The sequence below is a fragment of the Saccopteryx bilineata genome, chromosome 1 (assembly GCF_036850765.1).
Source record: "Saccopteryx bilineata isolate mSacBil1 chromosome 1, mSacBil1_pri_phased_curated, whole genome shotgun sequence".
NCBI classification, from domain to species: domain Eukaryota; kingdom Metazoa; phylum Chordata; class Mammalia; order Chiroptera; family Emballonuridae; genus Saccopteryx; species Saccopteryx bilineata.
Window position 1 is genome coordinate 145,658,117 of NC_089490.1, and position 14,827 is coordinate 145,672,943.

General features: G+C 51.8%; 2 protein-coding genes and 1 long non-coding RNA gene across 4 annotated transcripts in view; 1 reads left to right on the forward strand and 2 right to left on the reverse strand.

Annotated features, from left to right (window-relative positions):
* The window catches only part of TECR (trans-2,3-enoyl-CoA reductase), a 28,010-nt gene extending 25,360 nt beyond the window's left edge, over positions 1-2,650 (forward strand). For both annotated transcript variants that reach the window (XM_066272387.1, XM_066272397.1), the window contains exons 3-13: positions 242-293; positions 623-667; positions 760-863; positions 937-1,052; positions 1,142-1,247; positions 1,397-1,469; positions 1,569-1,612; positions 1,684-1,741; positions 1,819-1,907; positions 2,257-2,302; positions 2,386-2,650. In XM_066272387.1, the coding sequence (XP_066128484.1) occupies positions 242-293; positions 623-667; positions 760-863; positions 937-1,052; positions 1,142-1,247; positions 1,397-1,469; positions 1,569-1,612; positions 1,684-1,741; positions 1,819-1,907; positions 2,257-2,302; positions 2,386-2,513 (861 nt within the window). In that variant the 3' untranslated portion in view covers positions 2,514-2,650. The remainder of the gene's footprint in view (positions 1-241; positions 294-622; positions 668-759; positions 864-936; positions 1,053-1,141; positions 1,248-1,396; positions 1,470-1,568; positions 1,613-1,683; positions 1,742-1,818; positions 1,908-2,256; positions 2,303-2,385) is intronic.
* Positions 2,651-2,714: 64 nt separating this feature from the next.
* NDUFB7 (NADH:ubiquinone oxidoreductase subunit B7) lies at positions 2,715-6,877 on the reverse strand. The gene is made up of 3 exons (XM_066272501.1): positions 6,683-6,877; positions 3,174-3,342; positions 2,715-2,897 (listed from the first exon to the last, which is right to left on the reverse strand). Exons 1-3 carry the CDS (start codon positions 6,792-6,794, stop codon positions 2,777-2,779), a joined length of 402 nt encoding a protein of 133 aa, XP_066128598.1. The 5' UTR covers positions 6,795-6,877; the 3' UTR covers positions 2,715-2,776.
* A 3,623-nt stretch (positions 6,878-10,500) lies between these two features.
* Positions 10,501-12,858, reverse strand: LOC136333458 (uncharacterized). The gene is made up of 3 exons (XR_010731040.1): positions 12,704-12,858; positions 12,483-12,579; positions 10,501-10,628 (listed from the first exon to the last, which is right to left on the reverse strand). It is a non-coding gene; the product is annotated as an uncharacterized lncRNA (long non-coding RNA).
* Between the last annotated feature and the right edge of the window lie 1,969 nt (positions 12,859-14,827).

Consider the following 14,827-nt stretch of genomic DNA (forward strand, 5'->3'; position numbering starts at 1 on the left):
TGGCTGGGGGCATCCTGGCCGCCTTATAAAACTGGGCCCTCAAACCCATTGCCATCTCCACTCTGGCAGGCTCTTGCTGCTTCACTTGGCTGTGTGTATGTGGGGGCCTGGACCCCAACCCTCCCCAATCCCACAGCAGCTTCCCAGACCCCCATTGCTCCCCACCTCAGCAGGAAGGATCCTGGATCAGGGGTCTGGGCTCCCCCTGGGCTAACTACCCTTCGGCATATGCTTCTCCCAGGTGGAGCCCCATGCCACCATTGCAGAGATCAAGAACCTTTTCACTAAGAGCCGTAAGTCTAGGGCCCAGCCTCACTGCCTCCTGAAGCCTCTCTGGGCAGGGGCCTTTGGGTGGGATCCTTCCTGCCAGTCTGTCCCTCTAGGGCCTGCAGAGATACCCCCAGTGGTGCCCAGGACTTTCTGAGCTTGCCTGTTGCAATGCCCCCACGTGGTCGTTGGCAGGAATGCCCTTGCTTGGTTTTCGGAAGGACAACATCCTGCTTCTGCTTGTGCTCTTCTGGGCTGTGTCCTGGAGCCACAGAGGCCTAGACATGGCGGGAGGAGCTGTGGGTTCTTGGGGCCCCACCAAGCTATACGCTGTGACACCCTGCTCTCCCTGCAGATCCGCAGTGGTACCCTGCCCGCCAGTCCCTCCGCCTGGACCCCAGTGAGTACAGCTGTCACTTGGCCACCCCTGGTCACTGGTGGCAGTGGGTGAAGGTCTGGGTAGCTCCTGAGCCGTGGCCTGCCTCTCTGCAGAGGGCAAGTCCCTGAAGGATGAGGATGTTCTGCAGAAGCTACCTGTGGGCACCACAGCCACACTGTACTTCCGGGACCTGGGGGCTCAGATCAGCTGGGTGACGGTGAGTCCTACTACCTACAGCCACCTCTCCTGTCAGCCACGTTGGGGTGACTCACCTGCCGCCATCCTCCCAGGTCTTCCTGACAGAGTATGCGGGACCCCTTTTCATCTACCTGCTATTCTACTTTCGGGTGCCCTTCATCTATGGCCACAAATACGACTTCACGTCCAGCCGTCACACGGTGGTGCAGTGAGTGAACTAGGCCTGAGAGGGTGATGGGGCGGGGGGGGGGAGAGGCCTGTGGACGGGCTTCCTCTGAGCCAGTCCCCCTCTCCCAGCCTTGCCTGCATCTGCCACTCATTCCACTATGTCAAGCGCCTGCTGGAGACACTCTTCGTACACCGCTTCTCTCATGGCACCATGCCCTTGCGCAACATCTTCAAGGTGAGACCCCAGCCCTGCCTTGTGTAGGATCCAGTTCTCCCTGGCCCCTCCCCTGGCCATCTCCCTCACCCTAGCTCCGCCCTTGCCTCTTACCATGCACCCCATTCCCTCACCTGGCCTACCTGGACCCTGGCCCTGCTCCTTTTCAGAACTGCACCTACTACTGGGGCTTCGCTGCATGGATGGCCTATTACATCAACCACCCTCTCTACACGCCCCCCAGTAAGTGGCTTTGGGACCCTGCCCTGCTGTTGGGAGTCCCCATCCCCCCACCAGGCTCTTGTTTCCTTCACTGGCCTCCACTCTCTGCTTTCTTTTCAGCCTATGGAGCTCAGCAGATTAAACTGGCACTCGCCATCTTTGTGGTAAGCAGGCTGGTATGGGCGATGGGGTGTTGGGTCTGGGGGTCTCTGGGCTGATCCTAGTCCTCTGACAGATCTGCCAGCTGGGCAACTTCTCCATCCACATGGCCCTGCGGGACCTGCGGCCGGCTGGTAAGTGGCCAGCTCTGGGCAGGGGGGTAGGCAGGCGGGACCAGGGGCTCACTCACCCTTCCCGTCCTGCCTGTCAGGATCCAAGACCAGAAAGATCCCATACCCCACTAAGAACCCCTTCACATGGCTCTTCCTGCTGGTGTCCTGCCCCAACTACACCTATGAGGTAAGGCCTGCCCTGCTTCCCTCTCCCTCCTGGGCTTCAGGCTACACGTGGGGGCCAGTCCCTAGGAGGGTGTCGCCTCGCTCTGCAGCTGCTGTTGCACTTTGAACTTGGAGCATCTGGAGATGCAGAGACTGTGTCCTCTGGGGGCTGGGAATTGTGTGAGGCTGGGCTTGCGGCTGTTGAGGACTGAGAGGCAGTTTCATCATGTAGGCCTTTACTTGGTGCCCCAGGCATTAGAGTTTGGTTCCTACCTTCCACTTGGAAAGCCAAGGTTGGGAGGGAGGTGGCCTAGGGTGTGGCTGAAGCCCTAACAGGAGAGCTGGCCTCACCTCCCACCCTGTGCCTACAGCTGGGGTCCTGGATTGGCTTTGCCATCATGACACAGTGTCTCCCAGGTGAGCCCCTCCCTCAGCCGGCCCCCGCCTCCCCCCCCCTCCCAGCTGTGCACCTTCCCTGACCCCCTTGCTCTGCCCTGCAGTGGCTCTTTTTTCCCTGGTGGGCTTCATCCAAATGACCATCTGGGCCAAGGGAAAGCACCACAGCTACCTGAAGGAGTTCCGAGACTACCCACCCCTGCGCATGCCCATCATCCCCTTCCTGCTCTGAGTCACCCACCCCCCGGCTCCTACCAGTCACGCTCTGAAGAGCCAGGCTTTTATACCCCCATCCCATGTCCCTCTGGGGGAGAAACTGGGGTATACCACTGCCCAGCCCCTGGAATAAAATCTGCCTGTCCAGCCAGACTCAGACTCTGCATGTTTCTTTCAAGGGCTTTGGGGACCAATAGACCAAAGGAGTAGGCAGGGCTTTGGCTGAGGGCCTGGAGACATTTATTTCTCCACTGGTCCACAGGGTGGTGGGCAGGCCCACTATAGGGCCACCTCGCTGGGCCCCTGGCTTCTGGCCAGATCCGCCTCCCTCTGCTCCCGCCGCTTCTTCCGCTGGAGCAGCCGCCGCTCCCGCTCATACTCCTTCATTCGCATCACGTAACTGTGGGCAGAGCAGAGTGGGAGAAGAGGTGTCAGGCTACCTCTGTCCCAGAGCACTCTGGGGAGGGCTGTGCTTATGGTTTAAGCCTGGGATATGTCCCTGCCTCTGGTGGACACCAGTGAACCCTGGAACTCTGGCTTGGCCATCTCGCAGGTGGCCTCAAAGCCAACAGACAACACCCAAAGGGCCTGGTCCGGGTGGGGAGTGCGGGGCCTGGTCCGGGTGGGGAGTGCGGGGCCTGGTCCAGGTGGGGAGTGCGGGGCAGGCCGGGCTCACTCGAGGTGCTCGCAGTACTCCCAGTCGTGCTGCTCGTGCTTGCAGGCCAGGAAGTTGGGGAAGCTGTCGCGCTTGCACTTGAGCAGCCGGATGAGGTAGTGGGCGCAGTAGTCCCGCTGCTGGAGCACCAGCTGAGCGTCATTCATCTCCTGCTGCGTAGCCACCATCTCTGGGGAGAGAGCGGCCAGGCTCAGCGGGCCGGCTTTTGGGGGCCTACCTACTGCAGGCTCCCCGTCATGCCCTGATGCCAGGGAGGCCCAGCCAGCCCACTTGCAACCAGGAGCCACAGCTCAGGGCCTTCCCCCACTGCCCTGCCCACCACAGGTCAACAATGTGGCAGCAGATGACAGCCATACTCTGACAGGTGGAGTGTCCTTGTCTAATCTGCCAAAGGCAACCGAGACACAGGCCTAGACAGGGGAAGGGTCCCTCTCCCCATCACCCCAGGCACCTCAGTACCCACTCTGGATCCTCCTCCCTCTGGTCATTCTCCTGACAGCCCCACGCTGCTGAACCCATCTTCTCCCAGCACTCCCCTCTGCTGCGCCCAGCCCAGTGTGGGGGCCGAGCTGTTGGGCTGACCTGGACCCCAGCTCTGCCCTCTCGACGAGGTATGGCCTCTTGAAACTTCAGTTTCCTCCCCCAACGAGTGGTCTAACTCCAGTCAATTGGTGAGCATTGAGGAACTAATGCAAAGTGCTAGTGCCCCCCTCATTGAGAGCTGCACTAGCCCTTGAGCTCGGGCCCCATCCACAACCTGACCCCAGACCAAATCAACCTTCAAGAGGCTGACTGGGCCTTGAAAGTCGTGGGCGCATACTCCATGCTGGTGATTTCCTAGCTCACCTGTAATCTTGCCCGACTCACTTCTTTTCCCTCCACTTCTGAACCCCTTGCCTCTGTCTCACCTGGGCCCAGGCCTTCATCTGTCCCGAGTGGAACTCCCGCCAGCTTCCACACTGCCCATACAAGGCTCTCGCAGGGCAATTCAGACCCCACAACACTGCTCTTCCTCAGCCTCTCGCTTCTTTCTTGGATATTCTCTTCCCTGGCTTTCTCCTACCCCAACCCTCCTTGGTTTCCTTCCATCTCTATGACTGGCTTCCTGAGGTTCAGTGCTGAGAGCCTTGCTTATTTTAACCCAATGGCTTCGACCGCCACCCCATAGATTGATCCCTAACTTGGTACCCCCACCCTTACCTTGTCTGAGCTCAAGGCTAGTAATCCACCTACAGCCCCCCTGCTGGTCTCCACAGCAACATGACTGCTCCCTGCCTGGTGCTGGGTAATCAGTCAGCAGTTGGGATTTATGAAGCACCTCCTGTGTGCTAGGTGTTAAGGAGCCTGCCCTTGGAGGGAGGCACAGTACAGACAGGGCTGATGTCACACAACATCACAAGTATAAGTATTAGAAGAACAAAGCAATGGAGAGAGGCAGTGTTGGGAGGTAGGTCACAACTTTAGATGGAGGGCTTTCTTAGAGGATGGCGTCTGAAAGTGAGGGAGTGAGACGCGCACACACCTGGGCAAAGAGCATTCCCAGTAGGGGAACAACAGGTACAAAGGCCTTGACATGAGAGTACAGGCCTTGGGATGCACCTGGGATTTTGGACTGAGCATGTGGTCAGCACGTGCTCGGTTGGGAGGTCAGGAGCTCTGTTTTGGACCTGCTGAGTGCAAGATGCCTGTTAACATCGCGTAGAGATGCCAAGCAGACAGTGAGGTCCACGAGACTGGAGTTCAGGGTCAAGGCTCAGCTGGTAATAAAAACATGGAAGCACTGGTACACAGAAGGCATTTGAAGCTAGGGAACTAGTAGAGAACCCCAGGGAGGCAGTGGAGACAGGGGCCTGAGCCCTCGGGCTCTCCAACGTTTATGAGACAGGGAGTTGGGAGGAATCAGTGAAGGAGCCCACAGTGAGGCAGGCAGGGGTCCTGGTGGCAGGTGAAGAAGGGCTGTCAAGTGGCAGTGATAAAAAAAAAAAAGTGGCAGTGATGCTGTGTCTGATGCTGTTGCAGTGGATTTCCTTAGAACTGAGAATTGACAATGGGGTTTGAGGATACAGTGTGTGTGGGAAACTTGACAAGAGCTCCTACACTGAAGTGGGGACATACCTGGAGGGGGAGGTAGTCCAGGAGGGGATTTAAAACAGTACAAGTAACTATTTGCATGTTGATAGGAAAACCAATGTTGCAGGAGAAAGGGAGAATGGTAGAGGTGCACTTGGGTAGGTGAGAGGGTGCACTGGAGGGCACAAGGAGGCTTTCTGGGTCAGATGATCTTAAGTAATAGCAGAGAAGTGCTAGGGAGCCACGAGAGCTCTTTTGGCAGCTTCTATTTTCTTAAGAGGATGTCAAGTTACTTAGCCCAAAGGAAGTGGGAAGGAGGTGCGGACTCCGAAAGAAAGCTTGTCCAGCAAGGAGTGGAAGAATGAAGGGCCAGGGAATCTAACGGGAAAGCCAGCAGCACAAAGGGTCCACGGGGAGAAAAGAGGCTGTTTTCTTCCCATGATGTTCAGCTGTATAGGGTCTCCGGCCAAGGGGAGCTGGGTTTAACCAGGGTTTTGGCTTAGCCAAGCAGGAGAGAGGAGCAGGGGTCTATGGGTGTTTGCAAAACAGATGGGGCAAAGCAGGCTGTGAGAAGCAGTGGGAAGGGTTAACGTGTAAGAAGGTGGGTGGATCAATGCACTGACGGTTCAGGTAGTATTGAACAGCCACCAGGATTTGGGCCACTGGAGGAGTCCACCTCCCAACGTTCTCTCAAATCAACGCCTCTCTGCACTTAGAGGTCTCCCTGCCTCCAAGTCGTCGCCTACCCAGCAGCCAACACGACCTTTGGACAGAGCAAATCTGATCGTGCACCCCCTACTTACAAAACGACGCTCTCCCCTCCTCTCCCGGGTCTCCGTGAGGTCAACTCCTACTCATTCCCCTGAGGTCTCGCTTTCAGCTATCGCCTCCTAGAAGCCAGCCTTAATACAACTCCAAGGTACCTCCCCAAGATCTGCCAGGTGCCGCTGTTTCACCCCCAGTGCTGCAAGTTTCCTTTAATCAGTGCCTGCTGAATCCGCGGTGTGCAATTTAGAAGACTTGGCACTGGACTGGCGCTCGGTATGTTTATGATATTACTAAATAAAAAGGCAACGTGCAGGACAGTACGTACGGCGTAAGCCCCTTTGTGTTCTTGCGCATACCTAGAAATAGCAGTGACATCGGGACAGACGGAGAGTGAACACATCCCTTCGTGATAAACCCTCCCATGGCTCCCCACTGACTCCAGGACAACGTCCAGCTTCGAGCGCCTCGTTAGCCCCATATCGCCACTCTTGCCCTGGGTTTTTTGCTCAAACCGTGTCTTCTGCCCGGAATGTCTCCACGCTCAGGCAGGGTCACGCTTGTCCTCTGTACTGCCCCCGGTCGAGGTCAGTGCTAACCCCAGCCCCGCGGACCCTGGGATTAAGGCACCCGCGTCCCACTCTCGCCAGCCGCGCTTGCGCATTGGATCTCACCGCGTTCCTTGCGCCCAGGAAAGCCGTAGTCGGGAGGGAAGGTGGGCATCCGCAGGGGGTCGGGCTCCCCTGAGGAATCCCCCAGGTAGCGCCTGCCCAGGTGCGCCCCCATGGCTGCTGTCGCTACAGATTTCTGCGACAGCCAGGTCACCTCGTTCCTACTCGGAAGCACTCCCACTGCGCTAGTCACCGTTTCCGGGTTGCCGTGAGCTACCACAGGGATCATAGAGAGGAGTAAACCCCGGAGGACTTCTGTTGTTTTTGGCGTCACCTGGCGACCATATGAAGACATTACAGGCGCGACGCGCCCCTTAGAAGGATCCTGTGACCTTCAATGGGGCGGAGTGTGTGCATGGGGGGGGGTCTTCTTGTCTCCGAAAATCCACTTGGGTGGGGAAGTGAAGAGAATCGACGTGGGTCCGGGGTCTACCCTCACCTTCATTTGGTGCCCCTGATCTCCCGAAGCTAGAACACAAATGAAAAAACTTTTCATATCATAATCATATTTTTTTAAAAAAAGGTTTTTCTTAAAAAAATTCGAATTTTTCTTTAAACCTTGCACGGTATCAATGATATATTTAGTGACTATCAAAAGTTTAAATAAAATGATTCAAAATAAATATTTTAATTAATTTAATTTAATTTAAATAAGCAAATAAAGTTATTTATAAATAAAATAATTTAGAGCTGAGATTTTATTTTATTTTTTGTGGCAGAGACAGAGAGAGTCAGAGGGAAAGATAGGGACAGACAGACAGAAAGGGAGAGAGACAAGAAACATCAATTCTTCACTGTGGTTCCTTAGTTGTTCATTGATTGATTTCTTATATATGTGCCTTGACCGGGGGCTACAGCAGAGTGAGTGCCCCTTGCTTGAGCCAGCGACCTTGGTTGGGCTCAAGCTGGTTAGCTTTGCTCAAACCAGATGAGCCCGCGCTCAGTCTGGCGACCTTGGGGTCTCAAACCTGGGTCCTCCACATTCCAGTTTGACGCTCTATCCACTGCACCACGGCCTGGTTAGGCTAGAGCTGAGATTTAAAATAAATCCTGTTTAATACCTTTGTGAAAATAAAACAAGTTGCAATTCTAATATTCCTTTAGTTGCCACTGTAAAGAATTGGTATTATATTTCACACCTATTACATTAGGGTCTACATATATGCAAATTTTAGAGTCGATTAATACTACCAAACACTTCTTGGCCTCCTTGTGCAAAGGTAACAAATATGCTAATTGGTCACTCTCTCTGGAATCCTTCATTGCAACAGAAAGAGCCCATTCACTGGGAACTTGACAGTGTTGGGAAATGATACCTAGTTAGGCAAGAACAGAGTTCATTAGACAAGGTGTTGTGGGTTGCATTGTGTACCCTCACCCCAAGATACTCATTGAACTCCTAACCCCTGGAATCTGTGAGCATGGCCTTATTTGAAAACAGTTTTAGGAGATGTAATTGAGTTAAGATGAAAGCATATTTCATTCAGATGGGCCCTAATCCAATGGCAGTTTCCAGACATGCGCTCGGGAAGAACACTGTGATGGAGGCAGAAACTGGAGTGACACTTCTCTAAGCCAGATGCAAGGATCCCAGTCAGGAAGGCTCTTTCTCCAGAGCCTTCAGAGCAAGGATGGTCCTGCTCACATTTTATTTTGCACTTTTGGCCCCCAGAACTGTCAGACTAACTTTTTGCTGTTTTAAGCCACCTAGTTTGTGGGACTTTGTTATGGCAGCCTGTAATGCCAGTGGCTGAAGCCAGGCAGGATCATATTGGATTCAGGCAGATGGTAGAGGAATCGCAGAGCCAGAAAGCGTTGGGCCATTCCTGTTTATTACAGTCTTGCAATAGCGGGCAAGTAAACAGGTGGGGGGAAACCTCTTCTCACAATGATGGGCAAGAGATCCACCAAATGGTCCCTCGCAGTGGCAGGCAAGCAATCCATACCTCATGGTGGCAGGTTAGCGGTCTGCAAAAACTGCCCTGAGGGCAAGCACCCACAGACTAATGTAGGCTACAAACACGTGGCTCTGCCACATGCTCACACACCAACCATGCAAAATTCAAGGAAACAAGCCTAACAGAGCTGTTTTCCCTACACAGCCCTGAGAAACTAATACATGTGATAATTTGCCTTTTCTCCTACCTAAGCTTGTCTGGCACTCAAGTCTTCGTCATATCCCAAAGCAGCATCTGTTTCCATCATTGGCACAACCAGATCACAGAAGTCAGACACACTAGGCCCCACTAGGGCATCGGCCAGAGAGGTTGGGAAGAACTCTCCTGGGGCCTGAATGGAATTAATACCAAGAGTGACGTTGCGATGTTTAGAGTTATGGTTGTTCTATGCCAGCCAGCTCTATCTCCCATGACAGTGGTGTCCTGGGTTCTTCAATAAAATTGTTTTGTGTTTGTAATGGTGAGGTCCTCTAAAGCAAGCAGAATCCTTCTACTTGGGCCAGGTGGGGATTCTTGCCATTTGAGAGAACAGATGTCCTGGATTAGAATCCTAAGTGTGGCCTGGGCAAGGGCCTTGAGCTCTCTGTAGAATGGAAATATTGATTTTAATGTTGTAAGGATTAAGTGTGTTAATTATGTAAAGTACTTATAGAAGTGCTTGACACATGGCATTAGATAAGTGTTACTTATTATCATTACTACTACATACTTCTTTAGTGAATGGCTGTTTCAGAACTTGAGGACATAGAAGTAAACAAGAAGATAAGAGGTGGTAGAGGGCATCCCTCTCCACTCATAGTCCCATAAGTCCCATATGGGGCTTTAAACACAACCTGGGCCCTGGCTGATTGGCTCAGTGGTAGAGTATTGGCCTGGTGTATGGATGTTTCAGGTTTAATTCCTGGTCAGACCAAACAGGAGAAGTGAAGATCTGCTTCTCCACTCCTCCCCCTCCTCTTCTAACACTCTGTCTCTCTTCTCCTCCCATAGCCATGGCTTGATTGATTCAATTAAGTCAGCCCCAGGCACTGAGGAGTCTCTGCCTCAGGTGCTAAAAATAGCTTGGTTGTGAGCATGGCCCCAGAGGGGCAGAGCATTGGTCCCAGATGGAGGTTGCTGGGTGGATATCAGTTGAGGCACATGAGGGAGTCTGTCTCTCTATATCTTCCCTCCTCTCACTTAGAAAAGAAAAAAAATACAACCTCTATGCGGTTGAATTGTGCCTACCCCCAAAGTATATATAAGCTGTGAATGTGACTCTATTTGAAAAAAGTGCCTTTGCAAATATAATTAAGAATCTTGAGATGAGATCATCTTGGATTAACCAGGTGGACTGCCAATCCAATGACAATTGTCCTTGTAAGAGAAAGACAGAAGGCGATTTGGCACCAATAGTAATGGAAACAGAGAAAGAGGAGAAGGCCCTTTGGAGATGGATGCAGAGGTTGGAGTGATGCAGCCAAAAGCCAACAAACATCTGGAACCATCAGAGGTCAGAGGAGGCAGGTACAGAATCTCTCTTAGAGCTTTTGGAGGGAGCATGGTGTCTGTTGACGCCTTGCTTTCGGACGTCTGGCCTCCAGAACTGAGAGAATAAATTCTTGTGTTAAGCCACCCAGTTTGTGGTCATTTGTTTTGGCAGCCCTAGGAAACAAATACGCCCCATTTAGGTGGATAACTCCCAAATTTGTCTTCAGATGTGTCCTGTCCCCTGTATGGCAGGTGTATCCAATCATTGACTGGGCACCTCCGGTGGCCATTTCACACTTGACACTCTGTCTCAGTCTATTTGAGCTGCAATAACAAAGTACCATAGATGGGTGATTTATAAATAATAGAAATTTATTTCTCATAGCTCCGAGGGCTGGAAGTCCAAGATCAGGGTCCTGGCATGGTCCAGTTCTGGTGAGATCCCGCTTCCAGCTTGCAGACAGCCAACTTCTTGCTGTGTCCTCACAATGGTAAAAGGATGAGTGAGCTCTCTGGGGTCCCTGTTATAAGGACATTAATCCCATTCATGAGGGCTCCACCCTCATGACTCAGTCATCTCTCAGAGGCTTCACTTTTTTTAAATTAAGTGAGAGCAGAAGAGGCAGAGAGACAGATTCCCACATGCACCCCAACTGGGAATCACTCGGCAAACCCCCTGTGGGGCAATGTTCTGCCCATCTGGGGTATTGCTTCATTGCTCTGGCAACTGAGCTATTTTTAGTGCCTGAGATGGAGGCCATGGAGCCATCCTCAGTGCCCAGGGCCAACTCACTTGAATCAATCGAGCCATGGCTGCAGGAGATGGGGAGCAAAGAGAGAGAGAGGGTGGGGGGGAGAAGGCAGAGGGAGAGGGATGGAGAAGCAGAGGTTACTTGTGTGCTCGGAATCAAACCTGGGACTTTCACATGCTGGGCTGATGCTCTAGCACTGAACCAATTGGCCAGAGCCAGGCTTCATATCTTAATACTATGTATGACATTGGGAGTTAGGATTTTAACATATGATTTTTTTTGGGGGGGGGGAGGGACACATACATTCAGTCTATAACATACACTTAAATGACACTCCTGATTTCCTGACACTCTCTCTCCTGAACCTGCTCCTCTCTCTGTTTTCCAGTCTTGGGCAATGGTTGCTCCATTTCTCAGGGGCTTAGGCCCCAAACCTTGGGCTCATACTCAATTCTTGTTCGTATCTCACTTTAGGCAGCCAAACCACTTGCACATTTCTCTGGCTTTACCACTGGAAGATATCAAGAAGACAACCCCTTCCTATCACCTCCATGATCACCGGCCCCATCTGTGTCACCATCACCTGTCCCCAGTATGACTGCTATCTCCTTGTCCTCATCTTCTTTAATCTCTCACCCTCAGGGTACACCTGTCAAAAGGGAAGTCAGATCACGCCACTCTTCTGCTGAAACCCTCTGTGGCTCTCCATTTCATGTGGATTAAAAGCTGGATGCAGCCTGGAACTGTCTGACTCAGGCAGTCTGGAGTGTGGAGCCCGAAACTCTGTATTTATAACAAGTTCCCAGGTGATGGTGATGTTGCTGGTCTGGGGAGTAGCTGTGGGAGAATTGTTGAACTAGATTTTCATGTGCTGAAATGGGGAAGTGGCCACTTTATACTAAGTGGAAAAAGCAAGTTACTAAGAATAGACCAATAACGGCCCTAGCCGGTGGCTCAGTAGATAAAGCGGCAGCCCAGTGTATGGATGTCCTAGGTTTGATTTCCAGTCAAGAAACACAAGAGAAGTGACCATTTGTTTCTCTCCCCCTCCCTTTTCCCCTTCTCTCTCTCTTCCTCTCTTGCAGCCAGTGGCTCGATTAGTTCAAGCATTGCCCCAGGTGCTGAGGATAGCTTGGTACTCAAACACTGGCCCCAGATGGGGGTTGCTGGGTGAATCCTGGTCGGGGCACATGCAGGATTCTGTCTCACTATCTCCTTTCCTTTCATTTAAAAAGGGGAAAAAAAAAGAATAGACCAATGGTGATCGAGACTTCCTTTTCCCAGGCTGTGGCATACATTTGTGATTCTTGTGCCCTTCCTGACTGCAGGGAGTGGCACTCACATTGTGGCCTTTGTGAATGCACTCCTGGAGTCGTGCAGTGTACAGCCTGCACAGCTGTATTAGGCCCTGCCCCATCCTGGGTGTCTGTCCTCCCCCTCCCTTTTTCTGTGCTTCAGCTGCTCACCCAGAGGTCAGAGCTGGGAGGAGACTCAGGGAGACAAATTAAGGTCCCAGATCACTCCCCTTGTGTGACCATGGGAAGTGATATCCTCCTTCAGGGAGACTCAGTTTACTCATCAATAGTACCTTATGCCGTTGAGCCTGAGATCCATTTGACTTACCTTGTTTGCTGTCTTCTCTCCTCTCAAATGTCAGCTTGGGGGAGCAAGGCAGAATGACTGTCTTGCTTGCTGCTGTGCTCCTGCACCTAGAATGGAGCTGGCACACAATAGGTGCTTAGGAAATATTTGTCAAAAAACAAACAAACAAACAAACAAACAAATGGATAAATGAAAAAAGTGGTTTGGAGGAGTCAGATGGTTGGTAGCACTAAAGCACTCACAGTTGAAGGGGTCCAAACCAGGGATGACTCTGGGTTGGGGGTTGGATGTGGCCCATTCCATCTTGAGGCCCTTGGACTTAGATGCTCTAGTCTATTCTGTCCATACTAATAGTTGGGGACTTGGGGAGACGATGTTAGAGTGGGGGTGCTGTTGTGGTTTTAGGCAGCCTATGTGAGGGTGCAGTGAGAGAGGCCAGGTCTCAGTTACCCATGCCCACAGCCTTCCTGTTTTTTCTCTACGAATCAGCTGACAAGGTGACTTTCCTGTGTCCTCTGCCCACCTCCCCCAGATGCCCTGGTTCACTGACCACAGCTTCTCAGCCTCTCTTTCCTCCTTCCCTCGCCATCCTGGCCTGCTCCAGGGAGGGGCTGCTTTGTATTCTGTGAGTGGAACAGTTTCTGAGGCCAGTGGGGTGGCGGGTAGAGAAGGAAATTCTAGGCAGTGTCTGTGCTTCATCATGGTCTGCTGCATGGGAGACCAGGAGCTCTGGTTAATTTACTTCTGGGAAAGGAATAAAAACAAAGCTAGTGAAACCTGGCCAGAAAACCCCTGGGGGGAAGGCTTCCTCCCTGCCTGTGGTCAGACAAGACGCTTGCCTCTAAGCTAGTCCAAGAACTTCTGCCTACATGGAGGGTACTCACTTGCTGGGGCTGCAGGGATGAGTGAGCCTGGAGAGGCCTGGCCTTAATCAGTGCTTGGTGGGTAGGATGGTCACTCATTCATTCAACAAACATTCATTGGACACCTGTGTGCCAGGCAGTGGAGTTGAGCTTCTAATGATGGGGAAAACAATCAGTGGGCAAGATAAAGAAGTGAGATGTATGGAATGTCAGATGGTGATAAGGTGGTGATAACTTTTAAGGAGAAACATAATGGGTGGAGTGTATAAGAGCTGGCTTGGGACTTTAAATAGGGTCATTTTAGAAAGCCTCACAGAGAAGGGAACATTGGATCCAGACTTTCTGTTTCTCGAACATACCAGGAGCTAGTCCTCAGGGCCTTTGCACAGCCTAGAATGCTCTTCCTCCTGATATCTAAGACCTTTCCCCAACCTCCTTCAATCTTTTTCAATTGTTAGGACTTTCCTGATCACCTTCTTCTTCTTTTAAAACGGAGATATAATAGACATAAAACATTATATGAATTTTAGGTATACAACATAATGTTTCAATATTTGTATATCTTGTGAAATGATCACAAGTCTAGGTCATATGTCACCACACATAGTTACAAATTTAATATTCTTTAAAAAAATTTATTTCACCTTGGGAATGTATTTTACACATATAAAAATGTATATATTTTACTGGTACAGTTAGGGTTTGAGTTACCCATTGCTGCAAAGCCAATCACAGAGATGAGTATTGAGTGGAATAGGAGTGTCTTTAATTAAATTGCCAGCAACCTGAGAAGGCAGGGGGCTTCACTGCATTCAAAGCCCCCCTTAACAGCCTCAGCTGACTAGTCTATGTATATATATATTTTGGGGAGGTTAATGATTTTTTTTTTTTTTGTATTTTTCTGAAGTTGGAAACAGGGAGGCAGTCAGACAGAATTCTGCATGCGCCCGACCGGGATCCACCCGGCATGCCCACCAGGGGGCGATGCTCTGCCCATCTGGGGCGTCGCTCTGCTGCATCCAGAGCCACTCCAGCGCCTGAGGCAGAGGCCACAGAGCCATCCCCAGCACCCGGGCCATCTTTGCTCCAATGGAGCCTCGGCTGCGGGAGGGGAAGAGAGAGACAGAGAGGAAGGAGAGGGGGAGGGGTAGAGAAGCAGATGGGCGCTTCTCCTGTGTGCCCTGGCCGAGAATCGAACCCGGGACTCCTGCACACCAGGCCGACGCTCTACCACTGAGCCAACAGGCCAGGGCCTTAATGATTTATTATAGAGCATACAGTTAGTCATGCAGCAGATCATGGGAGGTGTGAGATGGGTTGCTGGAGTTCCTTCCTGGAATGTCCTTCTGATGCCAGCTCAGGTCTATCTGGCATCCTTGCTGTTATGTCTGAACAGCCGGGGTCATGATGCCTCTGGGCACCATCTGCCACATAACTCCCTGTATTCTTTAGGCAATACGGTAAAAGGTTAAGTTTTGTGAACTAAACTTCTAGCTATCCCCA